This window comes from Mesoplodon bidens, assembly GCF_964165515.1.
Source record: "Mesoplodon bidens genome assembly, chromosome: 7".
In the NCBI taxonomy this organism is placed as follows: Eukaryota; Metazoa; Chordata; class Mammalia; order Artiodactyla; family Ziphiidae; genus Mesoplodon; species Mesoplodon bidens.
This window is the reverse complement of record NC_138164.1, coordinates 101,489,635-101,507,957: the sequence shown is the minus strand read 5'-3', so window position 1 is coordinate 101,507,957 and position 18,323 is coordinate 101,489,635. Positions and strand designations below refer to the sequence as shown.

Here is an 18,323-nt window from a genome sequence, read left to right as displayed (position 1 = left end):
AATTAGACTTAGACCCCAAACCTGAATGTGAATTCAACCTCCAGCATTCTCCAGCTAAATGACCTTGGCCATTCCAATCCCACTTTCCTCATCGACAAAACAGAGGTGATAACAATAAGGTTCTAAAGACTAATTGAGATAACGCTTTTGAAAGCACCCAACACTGTCAGCACCAGTCACTACTCAGAGTATATTTTAAGTCTCTCTGAATCCTTTTCTTATTTATCCTTTACCAAGGCAGTGACTTGTCTGTATGTTCATTACATAGGAAAGAGAGAGTTCATAAAAAGTATTCCAGATGTGAAAAATGAAAGCCCTCTGTTGGGATGGGAAGGGTGGGCATGAACATTACACTTCTAGGATATTCATTCATTCAAAAAATATTTCTTGATGCCCTATCATGTGCAAGACACTGAGTTAGCAATAGGGACACCGCAGTGACTGGGCAGACAACATCCCTGACCTCCTGCAGCTCATGTTCTACAGGTAGAGATCTTCATTACACCATCGTACAAATGAATATAAATCTAACTGTATTAGGTGTGGTAAGGGAAGCAAGAGTTCTCTCAAGAAGTGATAACTCATTAGTGCTCCAATTTTAACATGTTTGGAGACTCCCTTCAGTAAAAACATTTTGCGCTTGTACCCCTTATACATGTATATTTAATTCTTTGTGAAGCATATGTAGGCTTCATATTATGTATACATATTGCTCTACTAATATATTGTGTCCATAATAAAACATGCACAAACATAGACCTTTTAAAACAATAATGCAAAAATAAATTATAAAATGAGATTCTGTAATTTTCTTCCATACAAAAGATGGACTGTCTTACACACCCCTGTAACATTCAGTTAGTGCCATTTACTAGGTAAAGGTATTGGGGATGAGCGTTTGAAGTCTTCTAGGCCTAGGGCATGTGCAAAGGCCCCGTGGAAAGAAGAAATATCACTTAGGAGGGACTGAAAGAAGGCCAAAGTGGGTAGAGCACAGAGGGCACAGGAGGGAGTGACTGCAAGCAAGCGAGGTGGGTCAGGCCAGAGAGCACCACACCGGGCCTTCTGGGCCACCATTAGTATTTGGCTCTTTATCCCAAGAGCAAATGAAGCTACTGAAAGGTCTTAAGCAAGATGTGACGTGGTCAGATTTAGGCCGTGAAAACATCCTTTTGGGTGGGGAAAGCGTAGAACTGGGGATACCAAGGAAACCCTGAAAAGAGACCATGATGGCTTGAGCCACTATGATGGCGGCAGTAGTTTGGAGAGGTGTTTAGAAAATAAATTGACTGGCTTTGTCTGTGGGTTGGGTGTGGGCTTCAGGAAGAGAGAGGAGTTAGGGACGATGCTAAGTGTTTCACTTAGGATGGTGGTTGCAATCAATGAAACAAGGATGAGGCCATGGATTTCAAGTCATGAGTTCACCTTTGTGCAGGACAAGTGTGAGGAGCCTTTGACCTATCTCCATGAAGATGTCAATTGTGCTGGTGGTTCCACAGGTCTGGAGCTCACAGTCTGGCTGTGATATATATTGGGGAATAGCAACCACATCCATGAGCATGGCTGAGACCACCTGGGAAGAGTGCAGAATGAGAGGGAAGAGGGCCTAAGAACAAGTACCGAGGACGCCAACATTTCATGAGACAAGGAGGGGTGGCCAGAGAGGAAGGAGAAAAACTGGAGAACGTGATATCAAAATAATAACAATAACAAGAGAAAAACTTTTGAAGAAGAAGGGAGTCACTGAGAAGTCAAGTAAGGTAAGACTGAAAAAACCCATAGGAATGAGACAGTGAAGGTTACCAGTGACCTTGGAGACCGACAGTGACCTTTAGTGGGCTGACGGGGCCTCTGGGAAAGTGTTGTAGAGTGGCTGGAAAGTGAGGAATGAGAACAGCATTGAGTATAGGCAGTTCTTTTGAGATGCATGACTGCAAAAGGGGTGGAGAGGGCTAGGGCTGGGGCTGAGCAGGGGATAAGACGTCAAAGGAATATTGAGCACAGTTGAAAGCTGAATGGGAAGGAGCCAGCTGAAAGAGAAGGACGAACGTTCAAGAGAGAGGGAGAGAGAGATTAAAAAAAAAAAAAAAGCTAGTGTAAGGATCCCACATGGGTGGATGGGTCACAAGGCTCGGATGGAAGAACTGGTCCTGGAGGGAGGGAGAGTGGGAGACACCTCCTGCAGTGTCACAGGACAGGGACGGGCACAGCATGTGTCTGGAGAAGAAGGGCAGCTCGCTGTGTCTGTTAACAGGACACTAAGGGGCTTCCGTTCTCTTGGTTTCCTTTTTCTCTATGAAGGAAGTCAGAGGAGAGAGAGAAATTCCAAAATGTGGGCTTGAGGGAGGAGTTAGGGAAACAGTAGGATTTCTGGAGAGGACTGAGTTTCAGGTTGGAGATCCTGAATTTATCATGGAACCATCCACCCTGTCTAGGTGACTCTCTTGCGGCACAGGGCTATTTGATGCAGCATCATGGTTTAGCGGGGCTCATCCACCACTGGAGTTTCACCATGTGGCATCAGGGAAAGGATGGGGAGGCAAGGGAGGGTATTGTTGACATCATGGCCCATTTTCTCATTTGATCCAGCATATAGTATGGTGCTTTGCACCTCTCGAAGTTTTTAATATGTGCTTGCCAAACAGACACACCTGTGGGTTGGAAGCTTCAGGGCTTGAAGCTTGAAATGAGCTGAGGAAAAATATTTGATCTTTATAGTAAATTGGACCTTTATCAAATATTCTGATATTATTGACCTTCCATGATCTAATCGTACTTTGTGACAACATTGTGTAGACTGCTCGAATGTTGGCCCTTGTCATGCAGAAGGGAAATCCAGTCGATTTGGATCCCATTTAAGAGAAGGAACAGCTACATCTAAGGATGATACTCACCAGCTTTGAGTCAGCCAAAGTGACAGCTGGGAAGAGAATATTAGAAGAAGCCCCCTAGTGGCTGTCCCTTCCTTGAAATCTCCTTGCTGCTGTCCCTTGAAATCTCCATGAAAGTCCCATGGTAAAGAATTAAAAAAAAAAAAAAGTATATATATAACTGAATCATGTTGCTTTACAGCAGAAATTAACACAACATTGTAAATCAACTCTATTTCAATAAATAAATAAATAAATAAATAAAGTCACATGGAAGAACCAATTTGTTGCCCAAACATTGCTGTGACTGTAGACATCCAGTGACACTCAGGGATTGTTTTTTTGGAAAAAGAAAGAGACTCGAGAGATAATAATGGAGGTACTTTTCCTTGATGCAGCTCTCTTGGATTCTTCCTTCTCCCTACACATCGCTCCACCCCTAAGCATTGTCAACTCTACTACCTGGGAGAAGTCTTCAGCATTGGAGGCCCTTCACAGCCTGGCCTCACAATTCTTTTGCAAAGCCATCCCTCAGCCCCAACCTTTCTCTTCAGCTGGTTTGCCAGACTCACCACACCCTGAGCATGCTCCCCTCTGTACTCAGGCTGCTGCTTTTCTCTCCATTTGAGATACCTCTGCCTCTCCTCTCCATAGTTATCCTTGAATGTTGGGCTGAAGCTGCTTCTCCAGGAAGCCTTCTCTGATCTCACTGACTTTGAGGAACTCCTCTTTAGGTCTTCTGTAGCACAGAGTCCAGACCTTTGGCCTTTTAATTCTACCTTCTTTACTTATTTCCCTTTTGTAACGTATGCGTCAGGAGGAGCAAATAGCTTTCATCTTGCATAACAATTCTTATTAATTGGTAGTGGCTTCCTGGATCCCTGATCTGAACAAGCTGTGTCTGATCACAGCAGGAAAGAACACTTTGATCGATTAGTCACGTCTGCCATGGGCAAAGGGTAGAAGAGTTGTAGCATCAGAGCCTCATATTTCCATTTATGGAATATCTCACCTCCACCATTGGATGATAAACTTCCCAAGGGCAGAGAATTATTCTGTGGTACATAGGGTGGTTGGCTACATAGTTAGCAGGCGACAAGTGTGTGCTGATTTCTGTTTGGGCAGACATCTGAAGGTTGGTTAATTGGAGGGTTTTGGCTTAAAACCAAAATATAAGGAGAATCTAGTTTTGAAGGCTCGTTTTACAACTTGGCAGTTTTTTATACCACTGGGTTAGAAATTGATGTGCTTTCCAAATGTCTACACATGAGTGGAAGGAAGTCTTCAATTAGTGGTTTTCTGCACGTTTTTTCTGAGCTGCATCACCCTTGATGGGTGCTATTCACATACTTGACGGGTTCTGCAGAATTCATCTCCTTTCTCTCCCACTCAGAAAAGCATATTAGGGGCTTCTCTGGTGGCGCAGTGGTTGAGAGTCCGCCTGCCGATGCAGGGGACACGGGTTCGTGCCCCGGTCCGGTAAGATCCCACATGCCGTGGAGTGGCTGGGCCGGTGAGCCATGGCCGCTGAGCCTGCACGTCCGCAGCCTGTGCTCCGCAGCGGGAGAGGCCACAACAGTGAGAGGCCCATGCACCACAAAAAAAAAAAAAAAGAAAGAAAAGCATATTAGAACACAAATGTGTGAAAGAGGTATTGTTATAAGAAAAACCCGGAATGTGCTCTAATCAATTTTTTAAATGAGTCAAAAACTATCAAATTTCAGTACTTCAGCCATCATATGTAGTATAGTGGCATAATAACAAGGTTGGAAATTGTTGCTTTTGTCAATGGTTTCATCAATTATCCAAGCATCATAGAATCAAGAAATCCTGTAACTATTCTGAAACAAGATCCTGAATTCAATGTCAAGAGGGTATATAATCATATTTTCCAACCTTTAATACCAAACTGCCTGTCTTACATTAAAAACATGGCTCCCATAAATCAGAAACTGAGAAAAAAAAATCTAAAGTATCCAAATGGACACTGTTGCTTAAGACCACGAGACCAATACCAAGTAAGCATGTGTGTTCCCATCTTATCCAAACTGATGATGATACAGGGCTGAGATCCCCCTCCTACACATGGACTCAGTTTAAAGAAAGACTTTTAAGTCTCTAGTGAACCAATGCAGTGGAGGGGGCAGTGGAATTTTAAAAGTTAAAGGCTGGTTGAGGGACTTAGAGATGAAACCCATTGTCAACAGCCGTACTATGATAGCTGGAGATGGGAGGATAAGGATGGATAGATGGGGAGGGAAGGCTGGGTTTGAGCCCCAGTTTACTGACCAGGGGAGTTTTCTGTGTCCCTTTACAATAACCTAGCTTTGACACAACGCTTCTGACGAGTCTTGATTCGGTTATAACATAGTTTTGACCTTGTTGTAGCTCAGGTCACAAGTGAAACACATTTTCTGCAAAAGGAATGTCAAACCCAGATTCAGAACTGAAAGCAGGAGCAAAGCTGATGCCCAAACACCCAGGCAGGTCATTACACAACAACCAGGTGGGGAGGGGCATGGGGTCATCAGTCTAATGATGTGAAATGTGGCAGCACATCATATGCAATGATCTGGACGTTTCCATGTTTACCGGTTTATGGTTGGTATCCAGAGACATCGTCCGCAGGGCACCCTGCTGCGAAATGTCATTTAGCAGCACTGGCTTCGTGGTGGACTCGTGGTCCAAGCCTAGAGCTCTCATACATTAGCTGTGGGATCCTGGACAAGTTTCAATGTCTCTGAGTCTCAACTTCCTCCTCTGTAGAGAAAGGAATTAAGTTATTTTTATTTATTAACACTGGGGTATAGAAAAGAGAAAACAGTAGGCACTTATCTCTAGGGCTGTGTGAGGGTCAAATGCATAAGTAAATTCTGTTGCTCTTTGCAGAGCGTCTGCTGCAGAGGAAGTGGTAGAGAGATGGTGGCCATATTGCCCTCTCAGGCTTTGTGATGTAACTGATGGAGTCAATGCAGCACCACCTACAAGATTCTCTGGGTGGGGTCTTGCCATTGTGTGGTTTCCAGCCCTGTGGAATTATTGTTTTTAAAATCTGCGTTTGAATTCTGTGTCTTCCAGAAGAATGGGGATAATGGCAACACTCATTGCCCCTCCTTTTCTCGTAGGGCTTTAAGCTTTGGTGGTACCCGCTGTTCTCTGAACACACAGCAGACTTTCACGTGGCTGCCTTGACCCAGAAAGCCCTTCCCCCACTTCTGCACCTGTCAAACTGCTGCCCGGGCTTTGGGGCGAGGCTGGGGGGTGGGGGGCAGCAACCAAAAGTCAGAGTCTCTGAATCGTTATGAGGTTCTCCTCCCATTATACACCCCACCCCACCCTGTCCTTTCCCCGGGCAAAGTTTGATGTGCTTCTACGCACTCTGTCTCGTGTTTCCACTGCTCTCTGTCATAGTGGTTATTATTATACTAATCCCCCCACCGCCCACCCTCCTTCACCAGCCATCCACGTATTGATTCCATCAATCATCATTGAGCTGTTTGTGGGGAGCTGAGAGGACGTGACAGAAGGAGGTCGTGCCTGTGAGCAGCTCACCACACAAGAGGACGTTTCTCCATCTACCCTGCCTGGCGTTCTAGGACCTCCCCCAAACCAGGGCATTCCCACGTGAGCCTCAGGGACCACCTGTGTCACAGTCACCCTAGGGAGCTTCTTAGACACACAGATTCTTTAGGATCCACCTAAGACCTCTGAGTCAAGGCAGGGGAGGCACTTGGGAATCTGATTTTTACATTCTCCCAGGTGAAATTTCTACACATCAAAGTGTGGAACCAGCGCTTCAACTCTGTTCCTCTGACTAAAGGGCATGCAGGGGCAGAGTAAGGGGTAGCGGGGCCAGGCAGTGGCCCAAGCAACAGTTTAAGGGGCACAGAGCATGGGTGAACAGTGAAGGATGACTACAGATATGAGGAGGTGGGAAAGGGCTGGAAGCACCACAGAGCAGGTAAACAGAGGACTCTGGAGAGAGCCAGCCTGGGTTTGAACCTTGCCTCTACTACTCACTAGCTGGCTGTGCATCCTGACCTGTAAAATGGGATTGATCATTGCAGCACTTCCTGATAGGGTTATTATGAGGATTCAGGGAGCTCATATTGGAACAGTACAGGGCACAGGTGGGCAGAACCACAAGATGGAAGAGGCTGGGAGGACTGAGTTTGGAGAACAGCCAGCAGACCCTTTAAGACTGAGAGAAATCAGCTTTTATTGTGTTCAGCCACTGAGGTTGGGGGTTGTTTGTTACATAGCAGGTGGTCTTCCCTGACTAATACAAGGTCATGAACAAGTGTCCTGCTAGCCAAGAAGGTTCAATCAGTTGTAGGTGCCTGCAAGGATGCTCCACAGAGGGAATGGGCAGAGAGGATCAAGGCTTTGGGTTGTTAAGAGCTTCTATAGCCGCACCTCAAATTCTCTTTAGAGGAGTTATCTATACAGTTGGAATGAAAATTTGGACAGATGGTTGTTCACACAGACTCTAGGAGTTCATCCTTCCCTGGAAGCAAAATGACTGTTTTTCTCAGTTAACTTCTAGCTTGATTTATTGCATGTTGTCCAACATAGGAAGAAAGAGCCCTGCTTCTCCACTAGGGCACGCATGTGTGTGTGTGTGTGTGTATGTATGTGTGTGTGTGTATGTGTGTGTGTGTGTGTTGGGGAGCAGAGGGAATGTGGTACTAGCCAGTGTCCTGCGAAATAGCCCAAGTCACAAAATAAATAAGTGAAACTTTTCTGTCCTGATGGTAATTTAAAACATTTTAATACTAAAACAATCATATGGAGTCAAATACAAAAAGTCACATGAACTTTAAGATAGAACTGGAGATTTCATGAAAGAATCCCAATTACTCCAGAAGACTTCCCATTCTCTGGAGTACGTGTTACCTTCGTCTCCCTCTGGTGCTGCTTTGGAAGGAAAGTTTGAGAAACACTGACCCAGAGACCAGTGGATCCTAACTACAGGTCCACAGACAGGTTCTGGGCTGGCCATGTGTAGGAATCACTTGGGACACTCACTCAACATTCAGATTCTTATGCCCACCCCAGAAAACCTAATTCAGCAGGTGGGCAAGAGGCATGTGTTTGTGTGTGTGTGTGTATATATCTCTATCTAAATTTTATTGAGGTACTGTTGTCATATAGTGAAATGCACACATCCCAAGTCACTAGTTTGATCAATTTTGACAAAGCTATCCTCTAGGCTCTAACCCACACTTCTACCATGCCTCTTACCACTCAGTTCTCCCCAGTAGCAATCAGAACCACTCTTCTGATTTCTATCATCATTCATTAGTTTCCCCTGTCCTAAAACTTCATCTACATCAGTGTTTCTCAATCATGGCACTATTTACATTGGGGTGAGATCATTCTTTGTTGCGGGGAGCGGTCCTGTGCATTGTAGGATGATGGCTAGCAGCATTCTGGCCTCTACCCGATAGCAGCCTCCACCTCCAGCTGTGACAACCAAGAATGTCTCCAGACATTGCAAATGTCCCCTGAGTTGAGAACCACTGATATAAATGGAATCACACAGTATAGATGCTTATGTATTATGCCTTCTTTTGTTTACCATGTTTTTGCAATTTTTCCCTGTTGTTGAGTATATTCACAATTCCTTTCTTTACTGTTAAGGAGTTTACCATTGTAAGAATATGCCACAACGTACCTACCCATTCTCCTGTTGATGGACACTTGGGCTGCTTTCTGTTTTTGGCTAGTATGACTGAAGTTACTATCAGTATTCATGTATAAGTCTTTTTGTCAACATGTATTTTAATCTTCTTTGGAAAAGTACCTAGTAGTGGAATTGTTGGGTCATAGGGTAGATATATGTTTAACTTTTAAGAAACTACCAGTTGTTATTTACAGTGGCTAAGACATGGAAGCAACCTAAATGTCCATCAACAGATGAATGGATAAAGAAGGTGTGGTGCATATATACAATGGAATACTACTCAGCCATAAAAAAGAATGAAATCATGCCATTTGCAGCAACATGGATGGACCTAGAGATTATCATACTAAGTGAAGTCAGAAAGAGAAAGACAAATACCATATGATATCACTTATATGTGGAATCTAAAATATGATACAAATGAACTTTTTGACGAAACAGAAACAGACTCACAGACATTGAAAACAAATTTATGGTTACCAAAAGGGAAAGGGGGTTGGGGGAGAGATAAATTAGGAGTTGGGAATTAGCAGATACAAACTACTATATATAAAATAGATACACGGTTCTACTGTATAGTACAGGGAACTATATTCAATATCCTATAATAAATCATAATGGTAAAAGTATGAAAAAGAATATATATATTCTTTTGTGCTAAAAAATATGAAAAAGAATATAGATACTGGCCCCAATGCATAAATCAAAAACTTTACATAGACTCCAGGGTTAAATAAATATTTCCAACATTCGCCAAGGGCTTGCCATGCCAGCCTGTGTGCTAAGAGCTTACACCCAGTTGTCTTTTCTACTCCTCAATCCAACCTCAGGAGATAGGTACTATTATTAACACTCCCTTTTATAGATGAAGAAACCAGGGGCACAGAGAGGTTAATTAATCAGACCCAAGATCACACAGCGAGTAGCTGGCAGAGCCTGGACTCCAACCAAGCTGTCTTGTTTTAGAGCATGAACTCTGACCACAAGGCTGTATTTCAAACTCTTGTACGCATGTTAGTATGCATAATTACCAGTATCAGAGCCCAGAGTGACAGAGGCTGTCCTCTGTCACTGGCTGACAGGTCCCTGTCCTCTGACCCAGCTCCCCTCTGAAGGAGACTTTGCTGTGTTGAGCCTCAGACCCCAGCCACAATGGCCTGTGTTTGGCCTCATCTGAAAACTCTATGTTCAACTCTCTCTTACTCTGCCATCTCTTTTTTTAAAGTTCAAGTATAAAGGGCAAAGCCATCCGTTTCCATTTCCAGTTGGGACTGTTTCCCCCACCCGTAACTTCTGGATGCTGTGATGCTTTAATATGGATGCCCCAGAGTGAAAACCCGAATTAATAAACAGTCTTTAGGTGAAAACATTAATCATGTCACAAAAGGGGTCACCTAACATCTCTAGTAAGGTTAAACATTTGTTTACAGATCATTAACTACATAATTAATTTCCTTTTTATCAACATAAGCCCCATAAAAAAGCACAGCATCTGTCTTGTTCACTTCGATGTTCCTAACACTTAGCGTAGGACCTGGCCTGTCGTAGGGCATCAATAAATACTTGTTTATTAAATGAAGGTTTGTCCCTCCCCACCCATACCATCTGTCTTAGCCTGGATGACAGGAAAGCTGAGCCTGCCAGAGGCCTCCGGGCTTTTCTTCATCAGCAAGTGCCATCCAGGGATGCAGGAGGGAGGAGAGGAGGGAGGGGGCACGCACAGGGAGCGTTACTGAGCCGGCCACCAGCTGGTGTCAAGGGCGACTGCTGGATCTCGAGGTGTCATCTTCTGAAATGTCACTGAACTGTTTGGGAGGATTAGCGAGGAAGAAGGGAGGAGCCCACAGTGGTCGAATTCCCCCCACGGAGTTTTAACTCTTGACACATCCGGGTTGCCCTTGGGTGGACCCAGAGTGTCCCTGGGTGTCTCACATCTCAGCAGCCACAGAGAAGCCCAGGGCAGGTGCAAGAGGAGTGTGGCACGGGTGTAACATAAGACACTTTGGGGCTGTGCCTATGTGAAGGTGGTCGGTGTCCACACAGAGCTGGCCACGTGGGGAGAAGCAAGTGGCTCATGGCCCCGGAGACAGGTGAGGAGGGAGAAACCAAGGATATAAATCAGAAGGGGCTGATGCCCCAATGAGGGTGTCTCTCCCATCTCTGTACCTGCAATGCCAAGCACAGCTGGGCATTCCCTAATCGTTGAACACTTGCTTCCACTGGAAACCTTCCCTGATTCATCCTGCACCTCTATTTCCAGACCTTCTTTTCTGGGTTCAAGGGGCATTTAGAAAGAGAATCCCACTTTGAAATCTTACCCCTCCTACATTGGCGGTGTAAGGCTTGAACTCAGGTCCTCCCACGGGCTTTGCCCTGCTGAGCACCTCCTTCCTCCCAGGCATTCATCCGCTCCACCCATAATCCCTTCCCAGGCTCCCTCCCTCAAGTCCCAAACTTCTTTTCTGCTTCTTGGGCATTGAAGTTTAAGCTATTTAAGTGGAAACATAGATGCATTTGAAAGATGTGGTGGAACCAGGGTTTTGAAACTCAACAAATAAGACTGTACAAGGGAACGAGATAGGTAATCAGCTCCTGCTTTCACTACTTGGAGAGGCTCATGTAGTGGTCAGCAGACTCTGCTTCTCACCTGGTCAAGGGCTACAAATCATTCTCCACTAAAGGCAGCCATTGCCGTACAGGATCTTACCAAGGCAGGACAAGGATGAACAGTAAAAGAGGATGCCTTTGGCTGGATGCAGAGGGGCTCAGGGAGATGTTTGAGCCTAGGTAGAGTTTCTCTACACCAAGGTCATGATCTCCTGTGATGCTCGATAAAAAATGCATTGCATCCGTTCAGGATGCTTTTGGCTGCAACTCACAAAGACCCCAATACAAACGGGCTTCAACAATAAGAACAACATTATTCATGTAACCAGAAGTACAAAGGTAGGACAGCTTTCAGGCTCAGTTGAGTCGGTGGTTTAATGACACTGTCATCAAAGACATAGCTTCCTTCTGCCTCTCTACTCTGTGGTCCACCTTGTTGGTTGTGTTCTAAGACTGGCTCACCTTGCTGTCGCGAGGCAGGGCCACATACCTCCTATTCAGCAGGGGAGAGAATCTCTTCTGGTGCCGTGCAAAGCAAGTCCTTTCATTCTGTCTGGGGTGGCTTCCCCAGGGCAGAAACAGTTCCCAAGATGATGCCAAGAACGAATAGAATCAGACCAAAGAGAACCCCCCTCCCCACCCTTGCCCCGGAGCTGGGGTGGGACCCAGAAAGCCCGGTGACCTGGAGGGAAGGTAGAGGGAGCAGGGAATGGATATTGACGGACACCCGAGAAAAGCCTAGCCCGTTGCAGGCTCCTGAGGTTCTCAGGAGCACACAAAGTGAGACCCATTGTGTAGGGAGGAATTCGAACTCAGGCTCTGCAGAGGTTTGAGGTGACACAGACTGGACCTCACTCAAAACTGAGCCCAGTGATTATTTCCCTATTAAAAATGCAAAGTCAGGGGCTTCCCTGGTGGCGCAGTGGTTGAGAGTCCGCTTGCCGATGCAGGGGACACGGGTTCGTGCCCCGGTCCGGGAAGATCCCACATGCCGCGGAGCAGCTGGGCCCGTGAGCCATGGCCGCTGAGCCTGCGCGTCCGGAGCCTGTGCTCCGCAACGGGAGAGGCCGCAGCAGTGAGTGGCCCACGTACCGCAAAAAAAAAAAAAAAAAAAAAAAAAAAAAGCAAAGTCAGCCAAATTTGATCTAACTGGGAATTAATCAACATAGCCCTTTTCTAAAATGATTGAACTGAGATGAAACCAAGTGTAAATGTAAAAGTGTTCCCTAGACCAGCCCAAGAGCCTCAGTTCTGGCCGCAACAAGTGACGGAACAGGGTGACTCTGAGAAGAGGATGTGGTCCAGTGGCCTGCGGGAAGCTGCGGGAAGCTGCCGCGCGGGAGGGAGTCTTAGCAGCCTGAAGCCTGTGATGCTGCAGTTGCCACTTAGAATCCAGCATCCAAAACAAACAAGGACTTGTTTTTTTGAAAAACAGCTGCAAGGCAGTGGAAATGACACAAATTGGAAGTGAAAAATATCTGGAGGCTTGATGATATGCTGCTCATCCATTGTATGACCTTGAACTTCCTCCATTCTCCGTTTCTTTATTGTGAAATAGTATAGTTAGCATAACTCAGACGAAATATTAGAGGCAGGCACCAGTTTGTGGAAGACAAAAGGACATGGGGACATCGGCCACTGCTCTGCGTGTCTCCTCCCGGGGTCCAGCCTTCCTCCCCAGCCCTCCCTCCGCCTTCCAGACCCCCTCTCCTTCAAGGTCTAGCTCACGCTCTGGCTCCTCCCTGACCTCCAGGACTCCTCTGCCTGCCCCCTGCAGGTGTCCTCTGCTCTCTCCCACCTGTTATTTACACAGGCTGTCTGCCGCCTGCTTCTGTACGGCAGTCCCAAACTGTCAAATATACTCTTTTTTTTTTGTTTTTTTGCGGTACGCGGGCCTCTCACTGCTGTGGCCTCTCCCGTTGCGGAGCACAGGCTCCGGACGCGCAGGCTCAGCGGCCATGGCTCACGGGCCCAGCCGCTCCACGGCATATGGGATCCTCCTGGACCGGGGCACGAACCCGCGTCCCCTGCATCGGCAGGCGGACTCTCAACCACTGCGCCACCAGGGGAGCCCCAAATATACTCTTATTTACTCTCCTGTTTGTGATTGTCTCCCCAACTCACCTGTACCGGCAAATAAGGAACAGCGTCTCCCACCTCTTTGTAGCTCGGCTTGTGGGAGTGAAGCAAGCCTTGAAATCACGTTGTCTCTTGAGTGATAACTCAGAGGTGAAATGACCTGCCAAAAGTTACTCAAGCTCAGACGGTTGGGTCAGTACTAGAAGCCAGGCCCCTGGATGCCCAGTGACACCCTCAATGCGGTGGAGGTGCAAAGGGGGCCTGACTTTACAAATCATACAGCGCCTCCCAGGGTGCCTAGTCGAAATGTGTAATAATGACAAGCATCTCTGAAGGGTGGGTGCTGCCTGGCAAAGGCTTGAAGGCAGAAGAAAGGTTGGGGGCCACTGGGGCAGTGGGCTTTGGGGCCAGGCTGGTCTAGGCTTGATCTTGTCACTGCCTGCACTGTCTGGTCCAGGGCAACCTTGGTCCATTGAAGTTGGAAGTGCTTTTTGAGCTCATGCGTGCCAGAGGCACTCAGCAGAGATCAAGATAGAGGTGTCCTAGCTTGGGCTGCATTATAGCCTACTGGGCAGTGTTTCCAAGCGGGGAATGAAAGGTTTTATCCTCTCTAAGCCCCTTAGGGAGTTCTGAAGGATACGTGAGGCAATGCAGGGGCTGCAGCCCTCAGGGTGCCCGCAGGAAGTGGGTGTTCAGGAGAGGCTGGCTCGTGCTTCTCACCCCTTTCGCACCTTCTCATGGACTCTCCGTTCATTGTCCAGTCAATGAGGATAGTTAGGAATGCTCCCGTCATCAAGTTCCAGCCTCCTTCAGGAACGGCTGGGGACAGAGTCTCAACCAGGGAAGCATGTCCAGGAGTTGTCCTGGGGCAGTGAAATGTACAGAGTGCAAACACACTAAACCTGAACTTTGAAACAGTGTAACCACCGCCCCCCTCCAGGACTGCACACTCTTCCCAGCCTCTCAGTCACTCCTGCCACTGGGTAGAGCAGCCTTGACGCCTGGCCAGCCCCTCCAACGGCCGCAGAGCGGGGAGGGGCAGGAGGACAGCATGGAGGGCAGGCAGCTCCTTGGGGGCTCTGCTGTGGGTTGTTACCTGCCTCAAACTGAGGGACGTTTTGTGGGCTGCCCACCCAGTGTGCCAGCAACTCAAGCTCTAGATCTGGTCGTCCACCCTCAATTTCCTGGGGGCAGGGCCGGTCCTCAGTATTGCTGCCTGTTAAATAACTTTGAATCCCTCAAGTAGGAGAAATCTCAGTCCCCAGTGGAGGCAAAGAGAGGAGATTCCACTCCTGTATGAGGCAGCCTTGCTCACTTAAGACTTGACAAGCAGGGGGGGTCTTTGTGTAAAGAAAAGGTGCGCTTTCCTCCAGGTGGACTCAGCCCTACCCCAGGGCACATAGCTGGGCAAGGGGTGCACAAATTGCATTTCAGCCCCCACTTGCTCCTCATCCAGACATCTTTGTGCAGTGCACAGAACACACAACTGAACATGGCAGCCCTAGGCACAAGTATGTATTGTGTGCTCCCTGTGAGCAGACACTGCAGGAGCAAGGCAAGACATAATCCCTGTGCTTATGGAGCTCACATACTAGTGGGAGAGACTGACCACAAACAGGCCAGGCTATGGTGAAAACAATACAGGGGGAGAGAGATGCTGTAAAGCAAAGCGCTAGATGTGGTGATAAGGAGGGACAGGCTTGGAGGAGGGACTTAATTTAGAGCTGGTGGAGGTAGGGGTGAGTGGTTTGCGGGGAGGAGTCGGGGGCCAGAAGCCAGACCCCGAAAGAGTTCTGCCTGTTTGAGAAGCAGGTTGCTCAGTGGCTGGAAAGGGGTCTGGGGGCAATGTCAGAAAGATGAGCAGGGCCAGGCTGGGCAAGCACTTATAGGTCGCTGCAAGGAGTTTGGATGTCTTGTAAATGTCTGTGGGACCACAGACATTTCTGAGCCATGGGGTGGGGAAGGGGAGGGGGAGGAGGAATAAGAGAGAAAGACTAGGAGGAGAGAAAACAAAGAGGCAGGTGGCACAGATGAGAGCAGTGGAGGGAAGGCCACCGTGACAGGCCTGGGGCACAGTTGTAGGCTGCACAGGGGGTGGATGCGTGGGGGATGGACGAACAGTGTTGACATCTCAGCAGGCCCTGGCATGATTCATGATGCTGGGGGTTCTGCTGCGCTTGGAGATGACATTTTGCCTTCCCAAGTCATGGTCCTCAGAGCGGAAAGGAACCACAGCGCTCCCCCTGCCTCCCCTGAAAGCTCAGGTCATCTACTGTCATTTCTGGGGGTGGGAACAGGCAGGAGATCCTCTCGTGGACTAATCAGAGTGATTTGTGTGTGCAGTTCAACGTCAAAAAGTCCACCGAGCCCGTTCAGCCCCGAGCCCTCCTCAAGTTCCCAGATATCTACGGCCCCAGGCCGGCTGTGACGGCCCCCGAGGTCATCAACTACGCTGACTACACGCTGAGGACCACAGCGGAGCCCGCCGCACCTGCCAGCCCCCAGGCCCCGAATGACAGCCGCCTCAAGAGGCAGGTCACAGAGGAGCTGTTCGTCCTTCCTCAGAATGGTAGGGCTCTTGGCCCCTCACTCTTCCGTGGGCAGTACTCGGCGAGGGGTGAAAGCATCTCTGTAGATGGCGGGCATGGCCAGCCCCAGTGTCCGCGGCATTGGACGCTGGGCAAGCAGTGGGCACAGCACCCTGGAATTACAGCCCTTTAGCCCTTTATTCCCTGCATGTTCCCACATTGCGTCTCCCCAAGGCCTCCAACTTTCCACTGGGAAATAGAGAGTCCCTTTCAAGACGTGGGCACCACTATAGAGAGGGGATAAAGAGCTGTGGTCAAACGACGGGCTTCAGAGTCATGGGTTTAATCTCTCCCCTTTTATATACCCACTGTGGGACCCTGGTCACGTTGCTAATCTTTTGGGGGCCTCAATTTCCTCGTATATAAAATGGGATCATACTATCACCTGCCCAGTAGGGTTGTTGTAAAGTGTAAAGATAATAATGCATAGAAAGTGTTTAACTCAGAGCCTGGCCCAAGGATGTAATCAAAACATCATCATTATTATTGTTTCTATTCTCCTCCTCATCAGCATCAACATCAAGAATATAACACCTTTCTGTGTACAGTGCTAGGCTGGACGCTGGGGCAGATATGGAGGCAGAGACAGTGCCTACACCAAGGGAGCATGCAGACGTTTATAAGGAGACAGTAAATCCAGCCAGGAGAATGGATTGTTACATGGTTTGGGGTTTTGTTTTGTGTGGTTGGAGAGGGAGATGGTGCAAACAGAAGCAGCGTAACTGGCTCCTAAGGCATCTTCCAGCCTGGGTCCAGCACCACGCTGGCCAGTGAACAGGTGCCCCCCACCAACCCAGCCCAGAACCACAGTGATTACGCTGGCATTTCGTCAAGAACAAATACAGGTAGTGCTGGTGGGAGGAACGAATCCTGGTTGGCTTTTAGCCTTCAGGTTTGTCAGCTCACATTTTAAATTAAAATAAACCCATTGAGGCCTTGGGAGCTTAAGCTTGGAGGGTGGGGACTAATTTGCATGAGGCCCCTTGGGAGTGGTAATCAGAATCAGAAGCAGAATCACAGGAGGGCTCCTCTTTCTTGGGAGCCCCAGACTTCTCAAGGCTGGGATGAAGCCAGGCTTGGACACTCTCCACCAAGGACAGCATCAGAGTACTTCAGAGTCTGAAACTTTGAAGAATTCAGAACACATCCATTTTTGTTTTCTCTTTCTGGTTCCTCATTCCTTTCCCCACCACAGAAGGCAACAACCAAGTTCTGATTCCGCTGAAATCTAAGAGCTGATTGGTTCAGCAAATACTGACCAGAGGCCAGGGTGTGCAGAGGGAGAGGGTGCCAGATTAGACACTGTCCCCATGATGTGCTCAGCTCAGTCTACTCCCATCATCAATGATCCTCATCAGCCCCTTTTAGAGCTCAGGGTCCCGATTCTTTTTTTTTTTTTTTTAATTTTTATGGAAGTATAGTTGATTTACAATGTTGTGTTACTTCCTGCTGTACAGCAAAGTGAATCAGTTATACATATACGGGGTCCTGATTTTTGAAGCTGAATCTGCTTCTGCATTTCCCAGGGGTGCTGGGTTTGGTTTGGTCTCGGTTTGGTTTTGATTTTGAAGGCTGAAGCAGTCTGAGACCCGAGAGCTCTGGGTGCCAGGCAAGCCCGCTCTGACACTGTCCATGTGCTGCCCTTGGAAGCCACCCGGGTCCTGGGTGGGTGTTTGTTTGGGCTTACACATTGCTGCTCACATCCTGGTCAACCCATTCCTTGCTTAGACGCACCAGGGAGATTCTTCACTACTTGCAGGAACCCAATAATGAACCATTTTGGAAATTAAATACTCCTTTATATTTCTGCCCTTTGGATTAGTCCTGAAAATCAAAAAAAAATTTAAATTCCAATTTGCTACAAGTGGAGTCTCCTCAGCTGCTGGATCCTTTCATTCTCATTATGCTTGACTAATGAGAATCTTCCAGATGTTTGGCTCCTGTCCAAGCGAGGGGCAGAGTGAGCAATATTTGTAGTTTTCAGAACTTCTGAATTAAATTCATTCATTCAGCAAGTATTTACTGAACATGCTCTAAAGTCAAATCCACTATCTCCAAGCTTGCCCTCCAGTATCTACTCCCGCCTGACTAATTCTCTGACATTTATTTCCAGCCAGGAACTCCTGGGGAGCAGGGATTGGACTCTGTGAGAGAGATGGAGCTGGAGATGGGCTGGGGAATGATTTGCTTAAAACAGGATGATCAGGACCACACAGTCTGTGACAGTTTCCTACTGAAAGCTCACCAGGGGCCAGGCCCTGGGTTAAATACTTTTCTCACGTTATTTCATTTAATGCTCACAGGAACTCCAGGAAGAAGGAACCGCTATCATTCCCATTGTAAAGATGAGGAAACTGAGGTTCAAAGGAGTCAAGTAACTTGTCCAGGGTCACATAACTATTATGTAACAGCTCATGTCTGACGCCAAAGCCCATGTCTTGCCCACTGGGCTGTGATGGTCCCTTGAAAGGTAATGCCCGGGACCACAGGTGG

General features: G+C 47.6%; 1 protein-coding gene across 1 annotated transcript in view; it reads left to right on the top strand.

Annotated features, from left to right (window-relative positions):
• The window catches only part of SYT13 (synaptotagmin 13), a gene marked incomplete at both ends in the record, with an annotated part of 36,981 nt that overhangs the window by 9,901 nt on the left and 8,757 nt on the right, over positions 1-18,323 (top strand). The window contains one exon of the mRNA XM_081240230.1: positions 15,586-15,811. Within this exon, the coding sequence (XP_081096356.1) occupies positions 15,586-15,811 (226 nt within the window). The remainder of the gene's footprint in view (positions 1-15,585; positions 15,812-18,323) is intronic.